General features: G+C 52.2%; 1 protein-coding gene across 3 annotated transcripts in view; it reads left to right on the top strand.

Annotated features, from left to right (window-relative positions):
* The window catches only part of Morn1 (MORN repeat containing 1), a 56,913-nt gene that overhangs the window by 16,619 nt on the left and 15,331 nt on the right, over positions 1–24,963 (top strand). For all 3 annotated transcript variants that reach the window (XM_060378924.1, XM_060378923.1, XM_021655493.2), the window contains 4 exons: positions 7,874–7,997; positions 8,497–8,666; positions 24,081–24,214; positions 24,296–24,375. In XM_060378924.1, the coding sequence (XP_060234907.1) occupies positions 7,874–7,997; positions 8,497–8,666; positions 24,081–24,214; positions 24,296–24,375 (508 nt within the window). The remainder of the gene's footprint in view (positions 1–7,873; positions 7,998–8,496; positions 8,667–24,080; positions 24,215–24,295; positions 24,376–24,963) is intronic.

Raw genomic sequence — 24,963 nt, 5'->3', positions numbered from 1 at the left:
AATGATTCCATGATCTCTTTTTTTAAATCGTGTGTGTGTGTGTGTGTGTGTGTGTGTGTGTGTGTTGCATGTCCCTGTGTGGTATATGCACATGATGCAGGTGCCCACAGAGGCCAGAGTTCCACATGGTCATGAGCCACCCACTGTAGGTACTAGGAACCAAGCTCAGGTCCTCTGTAAGAGTAGTATGTGCCCTTAACCACTGAGCCACCTCTCCAGCCGTCCACTTTCCTACCTTTTGAGACAGGGTCTCATTTATTCCAGGCTGGCCTCAAACTCAGTATAGCTGAGGCAGGCCTTGAACTAATGGTCCTGTCTCTGACTCCCAGGATCTGAGACCCCAGGCATGTGTCATTATGTCCAGTTAGATTCCATGATCACTAGTAAATATGCACGTGCGGACAGCCGCCACCGCATCACAGTGCCCGCTCAGAACAGTTCCAGGTCTCTAGACCGATCCCTTGCTCCTAGTTCCAGCCTTGTGCCCACTCAAGTCCCTAATTCATTTCCTGCCTCTATAGACTGGCTCTCGAACATTTCATGCATGGAGTCATATCCTGTGTGGTATGTTGCTCCTTCCCATTTGTATCTAGGGACGCTGCTGCATCACAGTGGACCTTGGCCTCAGCCTCCATACTGATCAGCGGCATCCTGTCACCGTAGGCCGCACATGATTGCCTCGCAGGCAGCCTTGCAGCATCCTGTGGTCAATGAGCTTAAACTTTTAAAGACAGTTGAAGTGTTCAAACTTCCAAAGAAGGTACCGGGCCTGTGCAGTAGCTCACCATGTAAAGGTGTTTGCTGCCAAAGTTGAGGGCCAAGGGTCAACCCTCAGGACCCTCATGGAGGAAGGGAGAAGTGATGGCCATAAGTTGTCCCCCGATTGTATGTCTGGGCTGTATACACACATGCACTTGAGTTCATGTGTGCACACACACAAGAAAAGGAAGGAAGGGAGGGAGGGAGGGAGGAAAATAGATAGATAGATAGACAGACAGACAGACAGACAGACAGATGATAAAATAAGCTACCACTTTCCCAAGTGGCAGGACCCTTTTGCAGTCCCCAGCACAGTATACCGGGCCATAGCCATACTGTGTGGGAACAGTGCTATTGTTTAGCAGTTACAACAGCTTCTCTCTCTCTCTCTCTCTCTCTCTCGCTCTCGCTCTCGCTCTCGCTCTCGCTCTCGCTCTCGCTCTCTCCCCTCTGGCTGTCCCGGAACTCACTCTGTAGACCAGGATGTCCTTGAACTCACAGATCCACTTGCCTCTGCTACCAAGTGCTGGGATTAAAGGTGTGTGCCACCAATGCCCTGCTAACTTTTCATTGCTTAACAGTCATTTGCACAACTTGGTTAGAGAGATGCCCAGTCCCATGCCCACCCTTTTTTTTTTTTTTTTAAGTAGGCTGTTGGGTTTCTTATTTTTTGCATTCTGGTTACAAGTCTTAATCAGATTTTTAATTTTTTTTTCTCAGTCAGATATGTTGGTGCACGTGCACATCTTTTAATGCCAGCACTCAGTAGTCAGAGGCAGATAGGTGTCTTCATTCAAGGCCAGCCTGGTCTACAGTGTGAATTCAAAGGCATCCAGGGCTATACAAAAACAAAAACACAAACAAAAAACCAAAAACATAAAATCGAAAAACCGCACAATACTTTTTTTTCCTTTCGGTCCAGCTTCTTTTGGTTTTCTTTAAACATTTGAAGGGTTTATTTACTTGTTTGTTTGTTTTTTTATTGTGTGTGGTGTTTTGCCTTCATGTCTGTACGCTTGATGCATGTAGTGTACAGAAGAGGGCATGGAGCCTCGGGAACTGGAGTTACACACAGTTACGAGAGACCTCGAGGGCACTGGGAACCAAACTCCAGTCCTAACTGTTGAGCCCTCTCTCCAGCCCACTTTTCCTGTTATTGTTCATTTTTAATGCTTCTTGTATAAATTTTAAATTGTAAATTTTGACAAAGTTAAACTTACTCTTCAGTGGGTCATAGTCTTGGCTCTATATCTAAGAATTTCCTGCCTAACTGAAGTCCACATAGACTATTTTCTAATAGGAGTTCTATGCTAAAAATAAAAGAAGTTCTATACCATTTTAGCTTTCATATCTAGGGAGGTATTCCATTTTGATGTAACTTTGGTTGGATAAGACCGATGTGTGATCCATTCCCCCAGCCATGACAATTGGAAAGACTTACCATTTCTCTATGAACCTCCTTGGTTCCTCGATCAATATCTACCATTCCCAAGTCAAGATTTCTGTCTAGTCTCTCAGTTCTGCCCACTGATCTGTGTGGCCGCTTTCATCAGGCAAATCTCATCTGTGCCAGTCCCTGCCATCTTCACCGCAGCCTTCAGTATGCCTCGAAACCAGGGCACCCTCCAGCCTTGGTCTTTTTCAAAGCTGCTTGGCCTGTTGAGGTCCTTTACATTTCCTTATAAATTCAGAATTAGCTTGTCAGTTTCTCCAACAAAAAAAGCCTCCTGGGCTTCTGATGGGGTCACAGTGAGTCTTCAAGAGATGATAGCATCTCTTAGCACTGAGCCTGTAGTTCACAGACACAAAACTGTTTAACACTTTGATTTCTCTCATCAATGTGTATTTTCCATGCACAAACCTTACAATGTTTTTTTAAATCTGTTGGTAAACTATTATTTCCCATGGGATATTTGATTACAATTATTTAATTAATATTAATAATTACTGATTTTGTTACATATTTTGGAGGTGTTTAGGGGAGCCAGGGGGTGAACATGGCGTCATGTAACCCAGGCTATCCTCTCATTCCGTATGTAACTGAAGGTGACCTTGAACTCCTGAAACCCTCCATCCTCTACTCCTGGAACTGCAGTTACGGTTGTGCGCCACCACACCCTTTCTCGAGACGCTGGGGGAAGAATTTCACATTTTTGGCTCTTGTGTTTGGTCCATGACCTATTTGAAGTTAATCTCTGTGGAATGGGGTCTTTGGATGTGGCTGTCAAGTGTCCCAGCACCCACTGGAGAAAGGCTTGTCTTTCTCCAGTGAATTATCTTAGGATTTCATTTGCTGCAATTTTTAAAATACTTTTCCTCTCTGTTTATAAACGACATTGGTCTGCGGTTTTCTTTTCTCCTCCCACTTCCTACCCTCTGTTTCTTGGAAGAATTTGTGTTGGATTTTGAAGTATTTCATTTTAAACTCAGGGCTTCACCCATGCTAAGTAATTATTCTACCTCCCGAGTGGTATCCCCAGACCTTTGGCTTGGGTTGTTTGGTCTGGTTTAGTTGGGGGGGGGACTTGTTTTGTCTTGTTCTGGTTTGGTTTGTTTTTTTTTTTTTAAGACAAGTTTTCTCTGTGTAACAGCCCTGGCTGTCCTGGAACTCACCTCGTAGACCAGGCTGGCCTCAAATTCACAGAGATCCACCTGCCTCTGCCTCCTGAGTGCTGGGATTAAAGGCGTGCACCACCACGCCCAGCTGATCATATATTCTTTACTTGAATTATTTATTCTCATATTTTTTTCTGAAGATGTTTTAGGACTTCCTATTTACATAGATTCATGTTATCTGCAAATAAATTTTACATCTTCATTTTCAGTCTCAATGTAGTGTTTTCCTCTCAGTTGCTTTATTTCACGTTTTCCATAAGAAGTGAGATATGAAAAAAAAAAGTGAGCTATGTTCCAGGTGCTCCATGTTGTCTCTAACACTTGGTATTCTCTTTCTCTCTCACAAGGGTTTGGCTTGTATTTCCCTGAAAGCTAATGACGCTAAACACCCTTTTCACGTGCTTCTTCACTGTGTGTGCTTCTGTCATAGAGAACTGTCTCTTCAAGGCCCCTGTTTATTTTTAAAATGGGATAGTCTTAGGTGGACATAGTGGCACACACCTTTAATTCTAGCACTTGAGAGGCAGAGACAGATGGATCTTTGTGAGTTCAAGGCCAGTCTGGTCTACACAGTGAGCTCCAGGGCAGCCAAGGCTACATAGTAAGGTCCTATCTTGGAAAAAAGGGGGGGGGCTAATAAAGGTTTTCCATATAGTCTAGAGGCAGGTTCCGTAGCTACCACGTTTTTTAAGGTTTTCATGTTGTGGCCTATCTTGCAGTTTCTCAGAATTCAAGGGTCCATGTTGATGAAATCCACTTCAAAGCCCCAAAGCCGCAAAAGCTAAGATTCTAGTGCTCCACTGGCCATATCTTAGGACTTTGCCTAAGCAGTGTATCTTAGTCACTGTCCTGGTGCTGTGAAGAGACACCCTGACCACAGCAGCTCTTACAAAGGCAAACATTTAGTTGGGACTGGCTTACAGTTTAGAGGTTCAGCCCATTAACTGTAAGGGAGCATGTCAGCATGCAGGCAGACGTGGTGCCGGCGAGTACCTGAGAGTTTTACGTCCCAATCTGTAGGCAGCAGGCAGAGACAGAGCCATTGGGCCTGGCTTGAACATTTGAAACTCCAAACCCCACCCCCAGTGACATGCTTCCGTCAGCAAATCCACACTTCCTAAGCACTCAGATAGAGCACGTGAGCCTATGGAGCTGTTCTTAGTCAGTGCCCCACACAGGTTGTAGAGCTCTTTTTAAAACTACTTCTTTTGAGGTGTTTAGGCCTCAGCCTCCCTTCCACCCTCCCAACCCTTAATGGGAAAGAGAAAAAGCTGGTGGGGAGAGGGGCCCCAGACTCCTTTACTTCTCCCTGCTAGTTAGGGTCACAGGGTTCTTCTAGGGCTCTGTACCAATCTCCATCAACTGCAAGCGCAGCCAGCAGGCTCCTCCACACCACTGCGCCCCGAAGTGTCTGTCTGCTCCAAACCACCACACCACCTGTTTGCTCTCTTCAAACTGCCTCACACCACACAACACCTGATGCCACACCTTCTCTTTGTCAGCTCTCCTATTTATACTCTCAGAGTCCTAGACCACGCCCTTCCCCATGCTGCACATAGAAGGCCATTATCAGCTGGCAAAAGCCACGCTCCACACAACTAACAGGTGTGGACAAACTAAAGCTCAGCTAAAATCCCTCACTTGGTTTTAAAACACAAACATATTTACATAACATACAAGGAAACCAAAACTTCCATTACACAGAGTCATAAAGATTCATAACTGTGTTGTTGTAGCTCAGGCTGGACTCAGACTCTCAATTCTCCTGCCTCAGCCTCCCAAGTGTTGGGTTACAGTTGTGTTTGATCTTCCCAGGCAGTCCTCATTTATTTTAAAGACTTACTTATACAACATTCTGCCTGCATACAAGAAGAGGGCATCAGACTTCATTATAGATGGTTGTGAGCCACCATGTGGTTGCTGGGAATTGAACTCAGGGCCTCTGGAAGAGCAGCCGGTGCTCTTAACCTCTGATCCATCTCTCCAGCCCAGCAGTCCAAAGTTTTGGCTGACATGCTTATTCCACTCACATTTCACATAGTCATTACTGTGGAGGGTGCAGACTCACTGCAGAGCTTTGGTTTCCCCCATTCGTCCCAGCAGTTTCCTTCATCAGGCCGAGCAGCATAGCAGCACCTTGGCCTGCTAAGCGATCTGGCAAAGCTCCTGCCTCAGTAGTTACTGCTCTTAAGTCTCTTCTGGTTTTCCCTTCCTCCCACAGCTCTCCATCTAGTATTGTCTTTCATGGCTGCAGCCTGTGAGGAAGGCTGCCTGTTGATGTCTGGAAATACCATAACTTGTTTTCCCTTTGAGGGGCCCTTTGAGGTGTCCTCCTAGGCTGTAGAATTCTGGCTCTTCCTTAGTGTTGAAAAATTGCTGCTCCATCATCTCCACTTGCACTGAACTTTTTACATCCATGGATCCAGTTTCGTCACCTTAGGGTAATTTCCAGCCATTATTTCTCCCAGTAGTCTCTCTGTCGCTCTATTTTGTTTCCCATAAGTGAAATTGCTAGAAACTGCCCCCAGTATTTGCAGACTCCCTCCTGTTTTTCCTTTTCTTTCTTTTTTCTCTTTCTCTCTCTCTCTCTCTCTCTCTCTCTCTCTCTCTCTCTCTCTTTCTTTCTTTCCTGCATTTGATTTCTTTGGATGACTTCTCCAGCTGTATTTTTAGGCTTACAAATCTTTCCTTCTGTATCAGTTAATTTGTTGTGGCTCACATCCAGTACACTTCCTATCTCATTCATAGTAATTTACAGAATCTGTATATCCCTGGCTGGCCTGGAACTCAGTGTGTACATTAGGCTGACCTTCCTGCCTCTACCTCTTGAGTGCCAGGATTACAGAAATGAGCCACTACGCTTAGCAGCATTGGGGTTTTCATCTCTTGTTCTTCTTCTGTGTCTGCTTTCACTGATGAGCATAAGGACACGGTTACAGTACTCAATCCTCCACTCTTCGGTTTTGAGACAGGGTGTCAGACTCACTCTGTAGCCGAGGGTGCCACTGAGCTCCTAATGATCCTGCCTGCACTGTTCTAAGGGCCAGGATTGCAGCCTGGGTTGTAATCCATTTCATTTGTCACCAATTGTTAATTCTAGAACCTGGCTCAGTTGCAACTAATTTATTTCTCTCCTCATTACCCACCATACTTTTCTGCATTCTTTGCATGCCTGGTAATCTTTGATTTAATGCCAGACATTGTAAATTTTACTTTGTTGGATGCCAGATATTTTTGTATTCCAATAAATATTCTAGAGCTTTTGTTCTGAAGCAAAGCTAAGTTATGTGGAAAAGGCTTGATCCTTTTGGCCTTGTTTTCATGACTTGTCATACAGGTCTGAGAGAGAGAGAGCACCATGTAGTAGCAGCTGTTCCCTAGCACTGAAGGAAAGCCCTAAGAGCACCCACCCACTCTCGTGTGACTTCTCAGTCTTTCCATCTAGGCTGGTAGGGACCAGCCATCCCCAGACTTGTGAGCCCCAGATTCCTTAGCTTCCCTTAGTTCTTTCTTGGCCTGGTGAAGTCATCTTGTGTGTGTGCCCCAAGCTGTGCTCTGATGTCCCTGTGCTCTGATGAAGCCAGTGTCACTCCAGAGGCTCTCTTCCCTCCTTCCCTGTATTTTCAGCTGAGAGAGTTTTCTGGGCAGCACCAGGGGGTCTGAGCTGACCCTCTCCACTGCTACCTCAAGTCAGAGAGCCTACTGGGCTCTGCCACTTTGTCTAAGTTTTTCCCCTGCAAGTCTGGTGTCAGGTCCTGGAGTGCAGGACTGTCAACCCATTCCATCACAGCCCCGACTGTCACCGGCACAGCCATCCTGCCTCACCTACAGCACTCCAGTGCTCCCCACGTATCAGTCAACACTGTCTCTGCTGGGTCCTCCACGAGGAGCTGTGTGCCCAGCTCCACCCCCTCTGTCTGCCACAGAAGGGCCCAGTGGGTCTGTGGCTCAGAGAAGACAGCTCTGCCTGCTCCTCAGGCCCTGAGCTCTCGAGCCACCTGCCTCTGGGGTTCCAGGCTGGTCAGCATGTGTGTCTTCTCAGAACAAGCTTTCTAGGTATCAGTTGTGTGCCCTGTGTCAGTTACTGGGGAGGCGGATGATTGATGCTGAGCCTGTAGCTTTTGGTCACGCTGGTAGATGAGGAGAATGAGCAACTGACCAGCCCAGGCAAGATGTACTCCTTTGACCCTTTAGCTGATGGGGAGGAAACCCTCCCAGAGCTGAAGAGTGCCCAGGATTCACGGTGAAGGGACAGAGGTGCAAAGCGAAGGGTGAAGCTCGAGGAAGAGACTTTTGCCAGACATTCACCCAAGGAAGGCAAAGCAGGAGCCCTTCAAGAGACGAGCCAAAGGCGAATGTAGTCACAGTCAGTCAGAAACGGGGCAGGACAGGTGCTCCAGCTTAGCCCGCCTCCAGTGTGTGGGGCCCAACTCCACCACCCCTGGCCTGGATCTTTGGTTCCTCACACTGTGTGTCTCTGGGTTTCTTCCTTTGGAAGGTGAGAGTGGCCGGATCTTGAAGGTCTCAGCAGGGGTCAGATATGTGCAACTCCCAGCATTCTCAGAGGTCAGCTTCTTCAAGGTGGATGAAGAACACATGGAGACACTCATACAGACACCCTTGTAAGGATGCACCGTCCCCTGTGGGGACACCTCTGAGGAGATGAGGCTGGAGAGACGTCCCTGCCTCTCTCCTGTCCGCACTTTCCCATAACTGGGAAAATAACTGTAACTGGGTAGGCCTGGGACACGGTGCCAGCCAGCTGGACTTTGAAGGGCAGAGGCAGGTGGACTAGAAGGGAGTGGATGGCTGGAGGGAGTTGCATGCCTGGTGGTCAGCAGGCACGGGGAGGGAGCAGGGCAGAACCTACTGACTATTCTTCTTTGGCCTTAGCTGGACCCAGCTCAGCAAGCATTGGAGGGTGACCCACACAATCCTCCAAGTATGACTAAATAGTGTTCCTTAACTAGCCCGAGCCCCAGGGGCAGGGCTAGGACATACACAAAGTGTGGGATGCCTCATCCCTGCCCGCTGCCTGCCCCAGCTCCTGCCGTCCACTCATTTGTTTTCTGGCTCCTGCTTCCTTGAGCCACACTGTGGTTTTTGCTGTCTCCTTCCTAGTGGGTTCCAGTGCATTTCCTATCCTCTGTCCACCCCTGTGTCCTGGGGACTGGAGCCCAGGTCTACTGTGAAGAATACCAGAGCTGACCTTCTCTCCAGGAGAGACTCAGAGCCAGTGCTAGACTCAGGAGCCTTCCACTGCCAGGAAAACACCCCCAGCGATCAGCCAGGTGAGTGGGCATCGGCAGTCAGGGGTGTGCAAGGTAACAGAGTACCCAGAACCTGAGCAGCAAGGTGACAAGGCTCAGCAGACCTGGGAGAATTGTGACACTCGGGGGACTAAGCCCAGGCCTGCGTGCTGCTGGCAGGGAGCAGGTGTAACCTCCTTTCCAGGGCCAGCTGGGAGACGGGCCTTCCCATCCTGAGCTGCCACACAAATCCAGCAGCTCTCTCTACATAGCTTTGGCTGTCCTGGGACTCCCTAGGTAGACCAGGCTGGCCAAAAACTCAACAGAGATCTGCCTGCCTCAGCCTCCTCGGTGCTGGGATTAAAGGTGTGCTCCACCACTGCCTAGCCTCTTCTGGACTTTTAACAGGAGTGAGAAGGTTCAGTAAAAGGGTTCAGGCAAAATCACATAACTTGTGCTTAGGACCCTCTGTGGACTCTCTGACTTGGGACTGACAGCCAGGATTGCCAGCCCCCAGCACTGGGCTCCTCGGTCTCTGGCTCTCATAGAATACAGGCTCTGGGTCAGGAGCTCTCAACCTTCTGAATGCTGTGACCGTTTAATACAGTTACTGTTGTGCTGCCCCAACCATAAAATTATTTTCATTATGACTTTATAACTGTAATTTTGTCATTGTTAGGAATCGTAATATGAATATCTGATAAGCAGGATATCTGATATTCAACCCCTGTGAAAGGGTCACTGACCTCAAAGGAGTCACAACCCACATGTTGAGAACCACTTCTCTGGGCAAAAGACGAATGTTAGAAGACTGTAACCAAGGGTAACCCAGACCTGAAACCATGGGTAGCTGTGGCATGAAGGCTTGTGGTTCTCAGCAGCTTGTATATATACCTAGCCTAGTTAGTGCGGTTGGTTAGTGGATTTTTGAGGATCTTGCTGTGTGGACTGCCCAGCCATCCTCCTCCTGCCTCAGTTTCTCTAGTACTAGGATTATGGATGCATGCCACCATCCATGGCAAAGCCAGGGTCTGGCAGAACATGTCTGGTCATCAGCAGCCTGCCTATCCCACCTGCCTGTTGCTTCACTACGGCTGCCAGTGGGACCCTTGACCCTCTGTCCTTGCAAACCACACACAGCCCTAAGGAGAGTCCTTTTCTTTGGGGTTGGACATAGATGAGACCAAGCAGCTGTCCAGTTAGGTGAACACGCTGAAGCTCACATAGAAGCTCACCTACTCCTGACACAGCTCTCTCACAGGGCCCTCCTGCCCCAGTCTTTCCTCGTCCTTTGCCTGTCTCAGCCTTTCAGCCCAGAAACCTTGAAGCTGCCATTAGGCAGGGAGGACCCCTCCCTCCCTCCCTGGCCTCTGTCTTCTTCAACTGGCCAAGCCTCTCCTCAGGCTAGCACTCCCCACACCCTGACCTCTGTCACTGCTGCCCGTCCTGGCTGCCCAGCCTGGAGCCCCAGCGTGCTTCACTCATCATCTTGCCAGGTCTCTCCTGAGCCCAGCTTACACTCTTCACAGACTGTCCTGCCTGGTGGTGGTGCCTGAGCTCTTCTGAGCCTCCCAAGCTTCATCCTACACCTTCTGTGGCCTGTGTGGCCAGGGCCCTCCAGGCACTTCGCAGCGGCTCGTTCTCTCTGCAGTTTTGTGTTTATGTGGCAGAAGAACGACAAAAAGGACAGTGGTGAGGTGGCAGCTCAGAGTATCGGTAGCCCCGATCTCATCCCCAGAAATCCGGCTGGTGGTCGGAGGTCCTTGCCAGGGCAGCAACATTTGTGACAAGAGGAGGATTGTCCAAACAGCCATCTTGAGACAAGCAGCAGAGAGGCTGCAGATCTCCCGTGTAAACACAAAGGCTGGGTGGGGGCTCGGACTCCTTCCTTACAGAAAGCTGTAAACTCCAGAAGACAACCAGACCCTGTACACAGAGGAACAGAAGCCACGCTGACGTGGCCCGGGGGCTGGCGGAGCCAGGGAACCCCAGGAGGCAGCGTGGTCCAGCTCCCCCTTTGTCTGCCTCCACCTCAGCCATAGGAGCAATTTCACGCTGCATCGGCAGAATAGTTCTCATATTTCTGCATAAAAATACTCACTGGGCGCCGCCACGCCTTCTGCTCTGAGAGACTTTCAGAGCCAAGTGCTGCTGTCTCAATGAGAACCAGCCCCAGGATTCAGAGCTCCCTCCATGCTGCCCAACGTGCCTCCTGCAGGCCGCTCCACGGCTGGCTCAGAGTCCGGCCTAAGCCCATGTGCTGGAGGCCAGGCCACAAGCCAGGGGTCCCCAGCACACTCAGCGGCTCACACGGGAGCCAGGCACAGGTCCCTCTGGGACCCGTGAGGAATGTTCATCACCCTGAGGTCTGAAGCACTTAGGAAGCCACAAGGAGCGAGCATGGCTCTGCTTTCAGAAGAACCTCGAGGCTTTGAATCTGAAGTCTGATATGACCTTGGTCGTGCTAGGTAAATCCACTGAGCTACATCCCCGACCTTGAGCTACTGTTTCCTGTTGGGAGCTCCTCAGGGTCTGACCAGGCCTCTGAACTGTGAGAGCATAGGCCACGTGCACAACCACCCCCACCCCCACCCCCCACCTCAGGAGGGAGGGCAAGGTGAAGGTGGACCTACTTAAATCCAGACTGAACCAAGGTGGCAGAGCAAGGGTCAAGGGTGGCTTTCTGTCTATTTCTACCTTTCTTAAAACTTTCTTGCCCAACAGTCTCATGGAATGGGTAAATGTCTTTGCTCTGTCTGCCCATCTGTCTTGGCAGGTAAAATGAAGGGCCCCTGGGTAGGCAGTTTTAGGTCCCAGGATCCCACTGGGAGCTGAGCTGTTTGCTGAGCAAGGCCACATGAATTCATGAATTCCCACCCTTCTCCTGGAGTCTGCTGCCATTTGGTGCACATAAAACCCAGATCCCTGGCTGGAAAGTGCAAAGATTCAAGCCAGGAGGAGTCTAAGAGCCCAGAGAGGCAGCTCTGCTTTACCAGCCGGGGCGGGCGACGTGGAGCACGCCCTTCTCTCTCACTCCTTCAGTGTTACCCTTCGTTTCGGTGATCCTATGCAGGACAGATTTATTGTGCTTCTAATTTGCAAACTGTGATCCAGTTAAACTAGTTTTCCTTCTATCAACATAACATCCAAAGCTGACTCTTCTTTCCAGTTGCTCTCTCTTGTTAGTCTGCCTTGTACCCAGTGACAAAGACCCCTGACTCCTCTGCCCCAGTGATCCCAGCAGTACTTTCAGGAGCTCCAGCCAGCACCTCCAGTTTCCTACTCTGGCCTGGAGGCCTTTGGAGGACAGAGGAGCCCTGTGGCCATATGCCCTTCTGCCTGGGCACCCGGCAGAGCGCTTAGGTCACTGCAGAAGTTTAACTGTCCTGGGCAAGAGCAAGGCCTGAAAAAGAAACCCCAACCAAAGAGTGATGAATGCCCCTTATTCAGGCTTATTGGAAGCCTGACTGTTACAGCTTAGACCAGAACCTGTGTCAAGAACCTGGCTCGAGCTTCTCCCACATCTGGAGCTGCTCCTAGAGCCCTCTCAGGGTCAGCAGGAAGGCATCTGGGAAGGCACGCCTAAGCCTGTGGCGAGGAGCTAGAAGGAAGCCCAACACGGAGGAAAAGCCGAGCTGAGCCTGCGACTCCAGCCAAAGCAGCCTTAGTGTGTGAGGAAGGTGGGCCAGGGGCTACATTCTCAGAGTAGACGTCAGTATTTAAACACAAGCACACAGAAACGCTGATTATCTTGCTCTTGTGCCTAGCATGGTCCCTCTGCTGTCTCACTAGGTCCCTGCTAGGGAGGTCCTTGCCAAGGGCCTATGAGGCCTTCTCAGGCCCTGTGTCTGAATGCTGTGTGGAAGGACTGAGGTGCAGCTATGTAGCAACAGCTTAGAACTGCTTCCTGTGCTGAGCAGGAAGGAGCCAGGGCTCTGTGGGCAAGGGTGCCCTGATTATATGTTTGGTTGTCTCAGACACTGTCCGCTCACCTCACCAGCCATAGGCTAGGGCAGGGCAGAGACAAGAGCCCAGAGAGCTCATGTTAGTAGCCGTTAGCTCAGCAGAGGGCCTGAGGTGAAGCGGACTGAAAGCTTCCTGTGGAGGCTCTTTAGGTTGATGCTTCTGTGCAGGTGTATGCAGGACACTACCACAAGCTGTGTACATGTCTCTCGCACGCCAGGCACCAAGCACAGGCAGAGACAGGGTGGTTCTCATCCTGCTCATTGCCTCACTTTCCAGCCGATCCAGATGCCCGGGGCTGACCTGTGCTCCTGACAAATATGGCCTCGTTGCGAGCAGTGTGAGATGTGGCTGCTTTTAGCAAATGACACAGTAAGAACTCCAGTTCCATTGGCGTTTGCTCCTCCCTTGCACAGTAGCCCAGGGGCAGGTCTGTCACTAGCCATGGGGCCCCTGTTTCTGCTTTATTCCACTTCTGTGTTATTTTTGTTTACCATGACATGACCCTAAAATGCTGCACAAGCTTCAGATGTCATGCTAAAGTTCGATAGGCAGGAAGGAGAGAATATGAGGGACAGAACTTGGCTACACAGCCATAGACCAGGTCACATGGAGATGAGCACATTGTGCCCACGACGATTAGGCAGCCTCACCAGCAGAGAAGGGGCAACTGGACACCGGTCATCCTTGCCAAGTGGAAGTCCCGTCAAGGTGCACCACCATGCTGTTACACAACCAGATATCTGAGAGGGTCCCCAGCGCCTGCACTCTGCATCTGTGACAAAGGCTGTCCCACTGCGACCAACAAAGCCCTGCAGCCCAGCCTCTAATGCCCCAAGCCATGGGGCTAGGATGGTGCTCTGGCCAGCTATGATAGACACTGGTAGTGAGCAGGCCAGGTAGCTGCTTCTGGCAAACCGGGTGTGTGCGTGTGCGTGCGTGCGTGTGTGTGTGTGCGTGTGTGTGTGTGTGTGTAAAGGAGTGTGGGAAGGGCCAGAATGGTCTCAGCTGACTTCGCACCACAGGAGTCTGCCAGGTTGACCAGCAGCATCCGTTCAGGGCCATTCACACAGGAGCTAAAGGGACAAGCCACCTAGCCCACTCCTACCATGTGCTCACTAGAGGACAACATGGCCACACAACCTCCTATTTCGCACCTTTGGGTACCGAGGCGTTTCCGTTTGGAGCAAACTAGCTCAGAGGTCAGACTGCCCTGAAGAGGAGGTGGGAGGGAGACTAGAGGGAGACAGAGCACACATGAGTCACCCCTGAAATTAAAGCAGAGCAGGAGGTGGCACACTCTTTAAAGCAATTATCAGCGTTTCAACGTGTTCCCAAAGCCCGAGGCAGACAGCCAAGGTAGAAGGAGCCCCTTCTCCAAGGCAGAAGCAGCCCTGCCCCTCCGCAGACCAGTGGCCCCCCAGCCTACCTTCAGTTCCTCTAGAGAGAAGGATGATGGATGGAGTTGAGTGTGACACAGCAGCCTTGTGAGGACTAGACATTGCGGGCAGGAGGGGCTTCAGGAGGCGTTGTCTGCTGGGTCTGGGCTGCCGATCCCCCAGGGAGCCTGCTGCCCGCAGAGGAGTCAGCCCTGCCCCTCTACCCACCTGTAGGTAGACTTCTTACATGTGCCAGGCACCAAGTCACCGAGGCCACTCTAGACCCTGCCCCTCCTGCCACACATCCCTGGCCTTGGCCCCCGGTGCCTCCAACTGGAGCTTAGGGTCTCAGGCTTCCTTGGTCTGGAGTTCCAGACAGTTCCAGAGCCTTGTGTTTCCACTTTTGTGAATAAGTAAAACGAAGAGAGAAAGTGTACTCTGCTTCGGGAGGCCTGATGGCAGTAATAGGTAATTGCCAAGTGCAGTATTTCGTTATTCTGTTGATATGAAATATTTCAGTTGTTTTAATTGTTTTTAAGTTTCTAGTAGACTATTTGCATTTCGATGAGCAGAACTGACAATTCCTAGGCGTGGACTATTGCCAGATATTTCAAGTCCTATTTTGGATAAATTACAACACCCAGATTTTAGGAACAAAGAACATTGATTTTATATTCAAAGGGCTTTTTATATTTAGTCTCTTAACCTTTTGTAATTCCCACCCACAGCTTGAAGTGCAGAGCCTTTATGTTCCTTGTTCTTGGTGGGGTGTCTGTCGCACCCCGCAATTTGGGCCCATTGACTCATGAGGCAGGTGCGGATGATTGCGGGTGGACGCTGTGGGCGCAGGCTGCTGATTGCAGGACGGACAAGGTGGGCTCTGGGCCCTGTGGCTCAGACAATCCCTTGCAAATTAGCTTTGGGAACCTAGAAGAGCCGGTGCAGGAGGAGAAGGTGGCATTTCTTTCTTTCTTTCTTTTGTAATGCGCAAAACCATCCTACTGAATGTTTTCAGTTGGTCTGAATGATTTCTCTTTTTCATGTGTTGGAGAAATGATTTTGAGTATTCATCGAATTTGATCTATGAAGAATCAACTGTTATTGTATGACAATTTAAAAAGCCAAGGTGCCCTTTGCCGCTAATTCAGTCTTGCCAATGAAGTGGCAGAATGTTTAGCAGAGAATTTCTGGAAATTTCATTGCCTCACAGGGTGACACTGCATTTCAATATTAATTGTCTATGGTTAATTACAGCAGGATAGCCTCAGAGAGCCATATTTCTGAAGTGAAGTTTGTACTATGAATTCCTTTGTAAGGATTCCTATGTAGAGGGAATGTCCCAGAAAATATAGCAAGGAAAGAGGTGTTGCTTCCCATGGCAAAAAAGTGATGAGAGTGAAAGGTTGCTCAGATGCAGGGGACACAGTGGGTTTGTGAGTGTGCGGGGTTGCCACATTACCCCTGAGCGAGTTCAACCTGCAGTGTGGCCTGTAGGAGGGCTGGAGGGGGGACCCCTCTCTTCCTCAGGGTTCAGCTGACCCTTCAGCACAACTGCTCTTTTGTCTTTTGAGAAAAGTTCAATCTCTCACTGTCAGCCTTCTGGGACTTGTAGTTTTCAGAAGTTCTCTCTTGTCATATACAAAAAGGGGCTTGACTCCATTTTTGTCTGTATTTCCGGGAGGAGGATGGTCCATGCCATGGCGTGTGTACGTTGGAGGACAGCTGTCCTGGGTCACTCCACTCTGGTTCCAGGGCGTCAAACTCAGGTCAGGCTTGGCAGCAAGTGCCTCTCTTGCTGAGGCATCTCGCCAGCCCCTGAGGTTTGCTCCTTTTCCTTCCTTCCTGTCCTGAACAAATCAATCCTAAAGTTATTAAGTCTGAATAATGAGGACATATCTGGAGCCCATGAGGGATGCTAAGGACACAAACGACAGGCCCAAAGTGGCATGAAGAAGACTCACTGCAGGGAGTATAAGAGCCCGAGATGTTGGGAGAGTTCCTGTGAGGACTATGGTGGTTACAGTCAAGACCCTAGGGTAGATCTGGGGAGTCCCTGCCTTGAGAGCCCTGAGGCAAGAGGTCAGATGTGAAAAATGAGACCCTGAGAAGCCAAAGGATGCTTTGCGTACAGCATCTGTCCAGGCAAATATAAAAGTACATATGGATGTGTGCCTGCACACCTAGGTACAGACAGCTGGGTGTCAGAGAGCAAGCATGGCGGCCGGCACTGCGTCTCGACACACACCCTCATGAGAAGCAGAGAGCAGAGGTGAGGCCCTGCAGAGCTGGATGGGAAGTGAGCCAGTAAGAGAGTCTGCTCCAGCCACCGTGGGGAATGGCCTTTCAGGCCAAGCAGAAACCATCTGGGGTGTTTAAACAAAGAGGGAGGACCCTGAATCAGAGACCACTTGGTGTGTGCCTGACCCTGGGGAGGCAAGTCTGGGATGTCACGTAAGTCTAATGGCATGTGACATTTTATGGGACTTTGAAGCCCCATAAAATCCTGTCAGAGTTCAAGGGGAAGAGATAGTGCCCAGTTGAGACTGGCAGCTGCCCCTGTAGCCAAGCCCCAGAGTTGACCGTCTAGGTAACTCCACAGAATTCTCACTCCCTCTGGGGCTGAGAGCAGACCTGAGACCACTTCTACCAAAAACTCACAGCCTGCTTCTAGCTACAGTAGGACCTATGAGAGACAGACATAGAGAGGCTGTCTGCAGAAGGCCTGGCCTGGAACTTTCATCAGTCCCAAGGTCACAGCGGTCAGGGAAAGGCCAAGGCCTCTGCCCTTGAGCTCTTGTCATGGACAGGCGTTCGCAGTGGAAGAGGGACTTGGGAGGAAGGCCGCAGGGTAATTGCAAGCCCTGCTGTCTGCTGTCTGCAGCTGGCATTTTATCTTGATGTACTTTTGCTGTACTGGGGATGGGGAAGCCAGGGCCTTGCACACGAATATCACTGAGCCACACCCCTAGTTCCCCAGTAGCTTTTATGAGTAAAGAAAAGACCTTCCTGCTCGCCTCCCGCTGTTTCCTAAGAGTGCACAGTTGCTGGACAGGTTTGAGCAGCACCTGGTGTCAGGATGCAGCTTGCAGCCCTTGCGGCCCTTTTGTGCTCATTCTTGCAAGTACCAGGAACCCCGCCGGCCCCTGGAGCAGAGTCCTCGATGGAACATAGGCGGGATGCCCTTCGTGCCTTACAGGAGCCTTGGAATCCCCACCCTCTGGCCCCACTGTTCTTTCTCAAGTTGGACGTTCAAGTATGCCCCAGCTCTGAGCAGGAGACCTCCCCACCATGTGAGAAAGGAGGTGGCCACAGGCTCTATGCAGGCAGCAAGGCAAAGCAAGGTAGGGCAGTGATCCTGCCAGGAGGTCTCAGCTGCGCTGGATGGTCACAGGTACTGTCACTGCCTGGGTGGCTCTGCCTGCTCTGCCATCATCCTCTGCTGCCGACCATTCAGGGGCAGGGAGAGCCAGCAAGGTCCATGGAGGACCTTGGTAGGGGCAGCAGGGACAAGCAGACCTCCAGATCAGGCTTGTTCTCCATGGAAACACTGGCTCCCTAGAGCACCCCAGACCTTAGGGTCTACAGATCTGTCACCCCCACTTTCATGGGAGATCCTTAGTGCTGAGGTCACCCTCTCCTCCATTCTTAAGACCTCCCACCAGATAAGCAGCAAGGTTGCCCACATCCTGACCAGCCTCCAGGGCAGCTCTGTTGTTTGCTTCATTTTGATTGTTCAGATAGGGTCTATGCACCAGGTGGTAGTGGTGCATGCCTTTAATCCCAGCAGTCAGGAGACAGAGGCAAGCAGGTTAGTCTCTGAGTTCAGGGTCAGCCAGGGCTACACAGAGAAACCCTGTCTTGAGCCCCACCACAGTGAGCCTCACTTATGTAGACCAGGCTGGCCTTAAACTCACAGGGAGCGATCACACCCTGCTTCAGGGACAGTGCTGGTGGGGTGTGGAAGAGCAGCCAAGTCAACAAGAACCAGCTGTGGCAGCCCCGCCCCCGGTGCTCCCGGCTCACCCACTGCCCCTGAGCCCAGAGACCCTTGGAGGCGAGCCTTTCCACCTGCTCTGTGACTGCTGCCCCGAATTTGGCCAGGTGGGAGTCCCACGCATTCAGAACCGTTGTGATCCGTGCTCTGCTCGTCTGTGGCCTTGACCCAGGCCCTCTCGTCAGCTTCTGCTCACTCCATTTGCCCCAATCTTGAAGACTGTGTCCCCATCCTGCCCGGGGACATGCGGGTCTCGTGCTCTGGGCAACTGAGGGTGGAGCAGAACTGCAGGAGGGTTCGTAGCTGCCTGCTTTTCTGTGCTCACTAACTGGCTTCCCCGGACAGCTGCCGCTTCTGAATGGAGCTGCTTGCAGATGAAAAACAGTCAGAACTCCACACAAGCAGGCACTGGGAACCGTACTAGCTTCTCCTGGCCCAGGGCCCTTCCAGCATCCCATAGGGCCTGCTGCTGTCCCAGTGGCCCAGGCTGCGGCTTCAGCTTCGCTGTATACAAACAGCTTGGCTGGGGAGAGCCTCCTGAAGGCGAGGAGTGGGCGGGGTGTCAGAAACAGACTCAGAGAGAACCTCGAATTAGCCCAAGCCTTGGAAGCCTGCCAGCAGCAGCACGCTGGCGTCCCTGTTCCAAGGCAGTTTTGACACGGAGCTCCAGAAGGCAGGCATGGCACAGCCTCGTGCCTGAGGCTGCGAGTTTCACAAAGGAGTTTCCAAGCAGTTTAGGTGTGGCACAGAGCGTGGGCTTTTCAGAAGAGAAATCACATGGGGCAGGCTGTGGTTCATGCCTGTTACCTCAGCACTTTGGAGGAGGAAATAGGATTTTCATGGGTTCAAGGCTAGCTGGGACTACATAGTTCTAGACCAGCCTGGACTACATAATGAGACCCTGCCTTAATTTTTTTTTTTAAAGCCGCCATATAGAATCCAAACAGGAGCGGCACTCGGATGTTCACGCTCTGGATCCCAAAGCTCTCATAAAACACCGCGAGTATGGGAAGCGGGGCGGTGGCTTTGGATAAGGTCCATTCTCCATGCTTCAGGAAGCAGAGAAGACTACAAAGAGTCCCTCCTAGCAAATGAGTGTGGGGTGGAGTAAGGGTGGCTTTTGCACAGTCACAGTACCTTGTAGTTCTTGTGACTCTGCTGAGCAGCCATGTTGCTGCATCTGCCTGGGGTCCCAGAGCCACCACGGCCCACCAAAGATGACAGATAAAGGCACAGTCACCGTTTCCATCAGGCTGTGCACCACCCTGTCCAGGCTTCCAGAGAGCAACATTTGGGAATTGAGTGTTTGATTTTAGCTCTCTGCGGTCTCGTGTCGCCTGAGCTGGCGTCATATGCTCTGTGGTCAGGGTAACCTTGGACTTGTGATGCTCCTACCTGTGCGTCCTGGGTGCTGTGCTTACTGACATGTTCCGCCATCACCAGTCTGAAATTTTTGATGAAAGAATAAATCAAAACTGGCCAGTCAGGAGAAGGGGATGTCTGGAGAGATGGCTCAGCAGTTTCAAGCCCTGGCTGCTTTTCCAGAGGACTCTGGTTCAATCCCCAGCAGCCACAGGGCAGTCACAATCGTCTGCAGCTCCAGCTGCGGGAATCAGATACCCTTGCCTGACTGCCTCAAGCACCGCGCAGGCACGTGGTGCACACACATGCAGGCAAACTCCATAACCCATAAAATAAAAAGAAAAAAGAAACATAAAACCCACAAAAACTGGCCTGGGGGAGAGAGGCAGGACAGGGTGGGCTGGAGACGGGTGTACAGTGTCCTACGCAGGAAGTAGCCCAGGCCCAATAGCACAGCCTCAGGAGGGCTCACCTGGCAGACACAGCCCATTGGGGCCCCCAGGACTGAGACCGGTACCCTCAGTACCGGTGACAAGGCAGATGGCCTGTATTAGCTACCATGGGCCATTATGACAATATCCAACATAAGGAACTCAAAGGAGCAAGGGGTTCTTTCAGCTGGTGGTTTTCAAGGTTACCACCCACCGGCACTTGGCCACGCGCTTAGGCAGAGTTTCACGGCAGCAGGAGCGTGTACTGGAGGAGGCTCTTCTTTCCGTCTAGTGGTGTGTGTGGTGGCGGGCAGAGCCGGCAGCTTTTGTACCTGGCTTTTCCGTGTGCACTCAGGTCCTCAACCTTGTTCAGCAAGTACTTTACCCACTGAAGCATCTCGGCAGCCTCCCCTTCCCGTCCCGGTGGACAGACAGCTCTGAAGTAGATCAGGAGCCTGATACAACCTTCAAATCTGTGCCCCAGTGGCCTTGTTCCCTTCAGAGTTTCCTCAGTGCCACCAGCTCTAGACCAAGAACTCTGAGACCCTGGGAGGCATTTCAAACCACTCCTCAGCCCAGCTGAAAAGAGAGCAGCCCATAGGGCAGAGCACCGCACAGCAGTGGGGTACTCAGCCCTGCCTGCTTGGGCCTGCTCACCCACTTGTAAAAGGGACAGTGGCTGCTCGCTGGGGCTGTGCAAGCTGTGTGAGACCCGCTTAATCAGGCTCTGGTCCTGGGAGCCCCGGGTGCTGCCTGTAGCTGAGTTGTTTGTGTTGGCCCGTGGCAGGCTACCTGAGGAATCCGAGGGCCAGAGGGCTTCGTGCTGGGGAGGCTGGGTGGAGGTCAGACACCGCTGCCCATGCTGGGGAGAGGGGAGGCTCTGTGAGCTGATGGCAGACCTCTGGGCTAGCTCTAACCACAGCAAGTCCAAAAGAGCAAGCACCTCCCCAGATGAGAAGGGCCGCCTACTGACAGAACAGACCCTCTCGCCTGGACACCCAGGCAGCTCTGAAAACCCAGGCTGCCTGCCGGGGCCCCTGGGAGCATCAGAACTATCTTAGGGGTCCCGAGACAGGAACCCCGCCCAGGCACTGCACTGCTCCTTGGCTAATGGAGTGCACACTGAAGACTAATGCACCGTGTCTGGTCACCTCCAGGCGAGTCCATCCCGGCCCCTCAGGGCTAGTAACATTTGATTTTTTAAATTCACTGAAACAAAGAAAAGATTTCAGCCTACAGCTTGTGCTCCTCCTGGCGAGCCCTGGGCCCAGGGCGGCTGTTTCACAGCGAGCCAACCTCTCTGTCTTGTTTATTCCTGCAATTTCTCCACCTTCTGTCTCTGTGTCCTACACAGGTGATTAGGGAGTCTAATTGGTTTGCCTGTAAAAAGATAATTAATTGGTATTTCCTTCACAGAGAGGTCAGGCTGCCCCCTCGGATCCCTGCAAAGTCCCCTCCCTTGAGGCAGCCCAGCCACCTTTATCTTGCTGATAAAGCCATAATTGCCATCAGCACTGACATAGGCCTTAGGGTTGGGTCCCAGAGATTAAGAGTCCCGTTCCTGGGGCCCCTTGGTTGGGAGAGGTGGCAAATGTAGCTTCCAGGGCAAGAGAGCCTCCAAAAATGTGCCAGGAATAGCGGTAGAGCACTTGGTAGGTACTGCGTTAACAACTTGCTTGCGGAGGTCCTGCCTCAGAACTGCTCGAAGAGAGAAACCCCTCAGGGACAGGGTGGGGTGATGTGCAGAGCTGGAATGGCTCTCCCTTTCAAGCACTGGAAGTGACCCCAGGGGCGGCTAGTGGCGGAAGACAGACGCTTCTATTGACAGCACTATCTGATAGCGGCTTATCTCCACTCAGCTGTAAGGTCTTAAGCCTTTAGGAGGTTCTTGCAGTCTTTAGCTTTATCTCTGTCGTGGTTCAGCCTGACAGGACCAAGTTTGCAGACAGGGTGGACACAGCGAGAGTGCCGCCCCGGGGCGAACTGAGCAGGAGGTGGGGAGGTTCTGCGCAGCAGGGGAAAACTGGTCATGACCTCCTCAGGTGCTCCCTGCAATGGGACCTGCAGGATGATGGACCAGGAGCAAATGGCCCTGGGGACACAAGAGGCAGCTGGTGAGAGAGGCTGGTGGAGAGTCTGAGGAATGGGTAGCCTCAGGCTGCAGAGGGGAAGGGCTCAGCCAGAGGGCTGAGGAGGGGCTGGCTGCCTGGCACCCTGGCAGAGCTGAGGGCGTGACCCCACAGACAGACAAAACCCTCAGAAGCTCAGGACAGCCCTCTCAGGGTCCTGACAGTGGTCTGAGAAATGAGTTACAGGGCAGATTGGGGACAGAGAGCCCGGTGGGGGCATCGTGGTCATCCCACTGCAGTCGTGGCCTGGACTCAAGCATGGGGCAGTGGAGTTGCCCATGGAGTAGAATAGTGAGAGAAGTAGGGACAACTAGCCGAAAAGGGTGTCTGTCTGTCCAGGGGGAGAAGAGGATTGTGAATGTGATACCTACCTGCCTCCATGAGAACTGGGAGGGGCACGGGCAGAACAGAGGTCAGCTTATATGAGGGGTGCCAGCAGCAGGGCCTAGCCTAGTATGGGACTAGGCAGTAGCCAGTGACAAAGGAGCAGGCTAGGTGACAGTTACCCTGAGGCCAGGGTGTAGACAGTACTGACTGCGTTCTCGAGAAACCTGGATCTTCATCCACTACAGACAAGCCATGGACAGAAGCACGTTTGTTCCAGGAAGGTGGTGGTGGTCACCTTCATCTCCTGTTTCTAGTGAGAGCAGTCAGCAAGGTCGCCTCCAGCTGGCAAGCCTTCCAGGCGGCTCCCTTTCCATGCGCTGCGGGTGCCTCTTGCCTTTCCCCAGCCTCCTCTCTCCTAAGACTCCTAAGACTCCTCTCTCTTAAGACTCTGACCACAGGGTTAGTGTAGGAGCAGTAGCTGGCGACCTTGGCTGGCCCGTGTGGACACCGTCCCTGCCAGGCAGAGGCCTGCTATGTGAGCAGTCTGTTAGGCCACAGGGATCAAAGAAGCCAAGGTGGGGCCTGAAGACATCTCTTGCTTGCAATGACAAGGGTCGAGGCTGACCAGACAGCCTCGACAGTTTTCCCCCCACTGGCCACCCAGCGCCCTACCTGGGCACAAGCCTTTGAGACATGAAGGCAGAGCTGACATCTTGATTCCAAAAGCTGTTGTTTGAGACTGGGCTTGTCTGTGGAGCCCTGAACTGGTGCCGCTTCCCACATGGTCTTCTGTGGTGCGGAGAGCTGGAAACCCTGTTGTCAGCATTGCAGTTCCCAGTCACTGCCCAGGACGCCAGTGGGGCCCCACAGTGCTGCGGGGAAGGACGTTAGGAAGGAACGTCCTTGCATAGGAAAAGGTTTTATTAATGTACCATGAGACAAAATTAATACACCTCTGAGAGAAGTAACTCTCCCGCCTGTAATCTGGAGATACTTCACAGGCCCAGCTCCCGCACACTGGACTCTGAGGAGGAGAATTGATGTCTCTAGCCCCAGGGCCTTGCCTCACACACACAGATGAAAGACTCCTGTGCTCACCCTTGTTCCACCCGAAGACCCCTGTACCCTACAGAGACATTGTCCTGGGACATCTCGGCACCCCTAATGATGCCGGCCCGGACTCTACCCCCCTCTTCCAGGACCCCAGCCCGGGGTGCCCTCTGCTCTACCCTTGTCTTCCTGCCTTTGCTGTGTCTTTTGTAAAAGACCCTGACTTGTGCAGCTCCCTGCTCCGAGGCCATGCTGCAGCCAGAGCTTCCCATTTAGAACTCCTTAGTCTGCCAGCTCTCAAGGGCCTGTGTCTCCTCCCCAGTCAGGAACCCCCTTGGGGAAAGGGCCATTGGGAGGACCCTGAATCTTGGTCCTACAGAAAAGTGGGCTTGGGGTGTGCATGTGTGTTTGGGAGGGACCACCCTGACCTGCCCACACCAGGGTTCACACTGCTGGCTCTATACTCTGCTCACACTGCCGTGGCCAGGCTGCACACTGCTTGCTCTACGCGCCTCTCTCCACACACTCCCTTGCACACTGTCCTAGCCACCCTGCCCCGTCCACCCACCTGACCCAGACTCCTCCTGTCTGTCCTGCTTCTCTCCTATCTGCCTGTCTACCACCTCTCCTATTCTCCATACTTCCCTGTGCACACTCCTCTGTCTTGGGCTGGCTCGGAGAAACAGGCAGGACGAAGGTTCATCCCCAGCCAGGCTCCACGTCTTGCCCCTGCCCACTCGCCTGGTAGCAAGGCAACTCTCCTTTTGTGCAGGGTTCACAGGGCCTCTCTCTGCTTTATTTTCCTGGGCAAATCTGCTCAGTCAGGAGACTTGAACCCTGCTGTCCCGCAGCCTGTCAGCGAGTGGAACACGGTTGTGCTGATTTTGTGGACGTCCTCCTCGGACCCCCTCCTCCTGGGATGCAGCCCTTTCTGTTCCTGTCTGACAAGGTTGAGGTAGGGCCTGAGGCCTTGGGGGGACTCCTTCTTAACAGCACCGTGCTCCTCTGAACCTTTTCTCTTCTTCTGCCTGACTAGAAGGCTGGCAACCAGCCCCAAGGTGGCCAGAGCCCCCCGGAGGTGCTACCCACTGCCCAGGAACCTCCGGAAGGCACCAGGTGAGACGTGCACTAGCTGGGGTCTGCCGGCGCCAGGCCTGGCCTTTGTCAACACGTGCCTTAGCTGCCCCCAGCCTGCAACCCAGGGCCCCAGGCCGAGGGGTCTGTGGGGCGGTGGCCAGGAGGAGTTGTAGGAACACAGAGCGCCTGTTTGGAACCTGTCACTAGAGAATGAGCTGCTGAGCACATCACTCATGTCTTCCTGGCTGACAGCCTCGCTCTCAGTAACTCACCCAGGAAGGCCCAAGGAGAGCAGTCTGCCTGCTGCTGCCCTCTTAATGCAAAGCCTGCACCCCAACACCAGGTGGAGCCCAGGAGGCCTGGCAGCGGTAGCAGAGGAGAGACTGCTGGCCCTCAGAGGCAGATAGCAGTCAACAGTGGCCACACAGGAAAGCTCCGTATTAAGTAGGCATCACTGGTGGGGGTGGGGCAGCATGGAATGGACAGGTTTTCTCACCATTCCAGCCTGTGTGGTAGGCACACCCAGTCAGGTGCTGTAACTAGCCCCATTTCACAGAGGAGGAAACTGAGGTCTGAGGATTTACCATTCAGCAACAGTTCTCCTAAATCAAGTCTGGGTTTCTGTCT

This window comes from Meriones unguiculatus, chromosome 3 (assembly GCF_030254825.1).
Source record: "Meriones unguiculatus strain TT.TT164.6M chromosome 3, Bangor_MerUng_6.1, whole genome shotgun sequence".
Classification (NCBI taxonomy): Eukaryota; Metazoa; Chordata; class Mammalia; order Rodentia; family Muridae; genus Meriones; species Meriones unguiculatus.
This window is presented reverse-complemented; position numbering and strand designations above follow the sequence as displayed.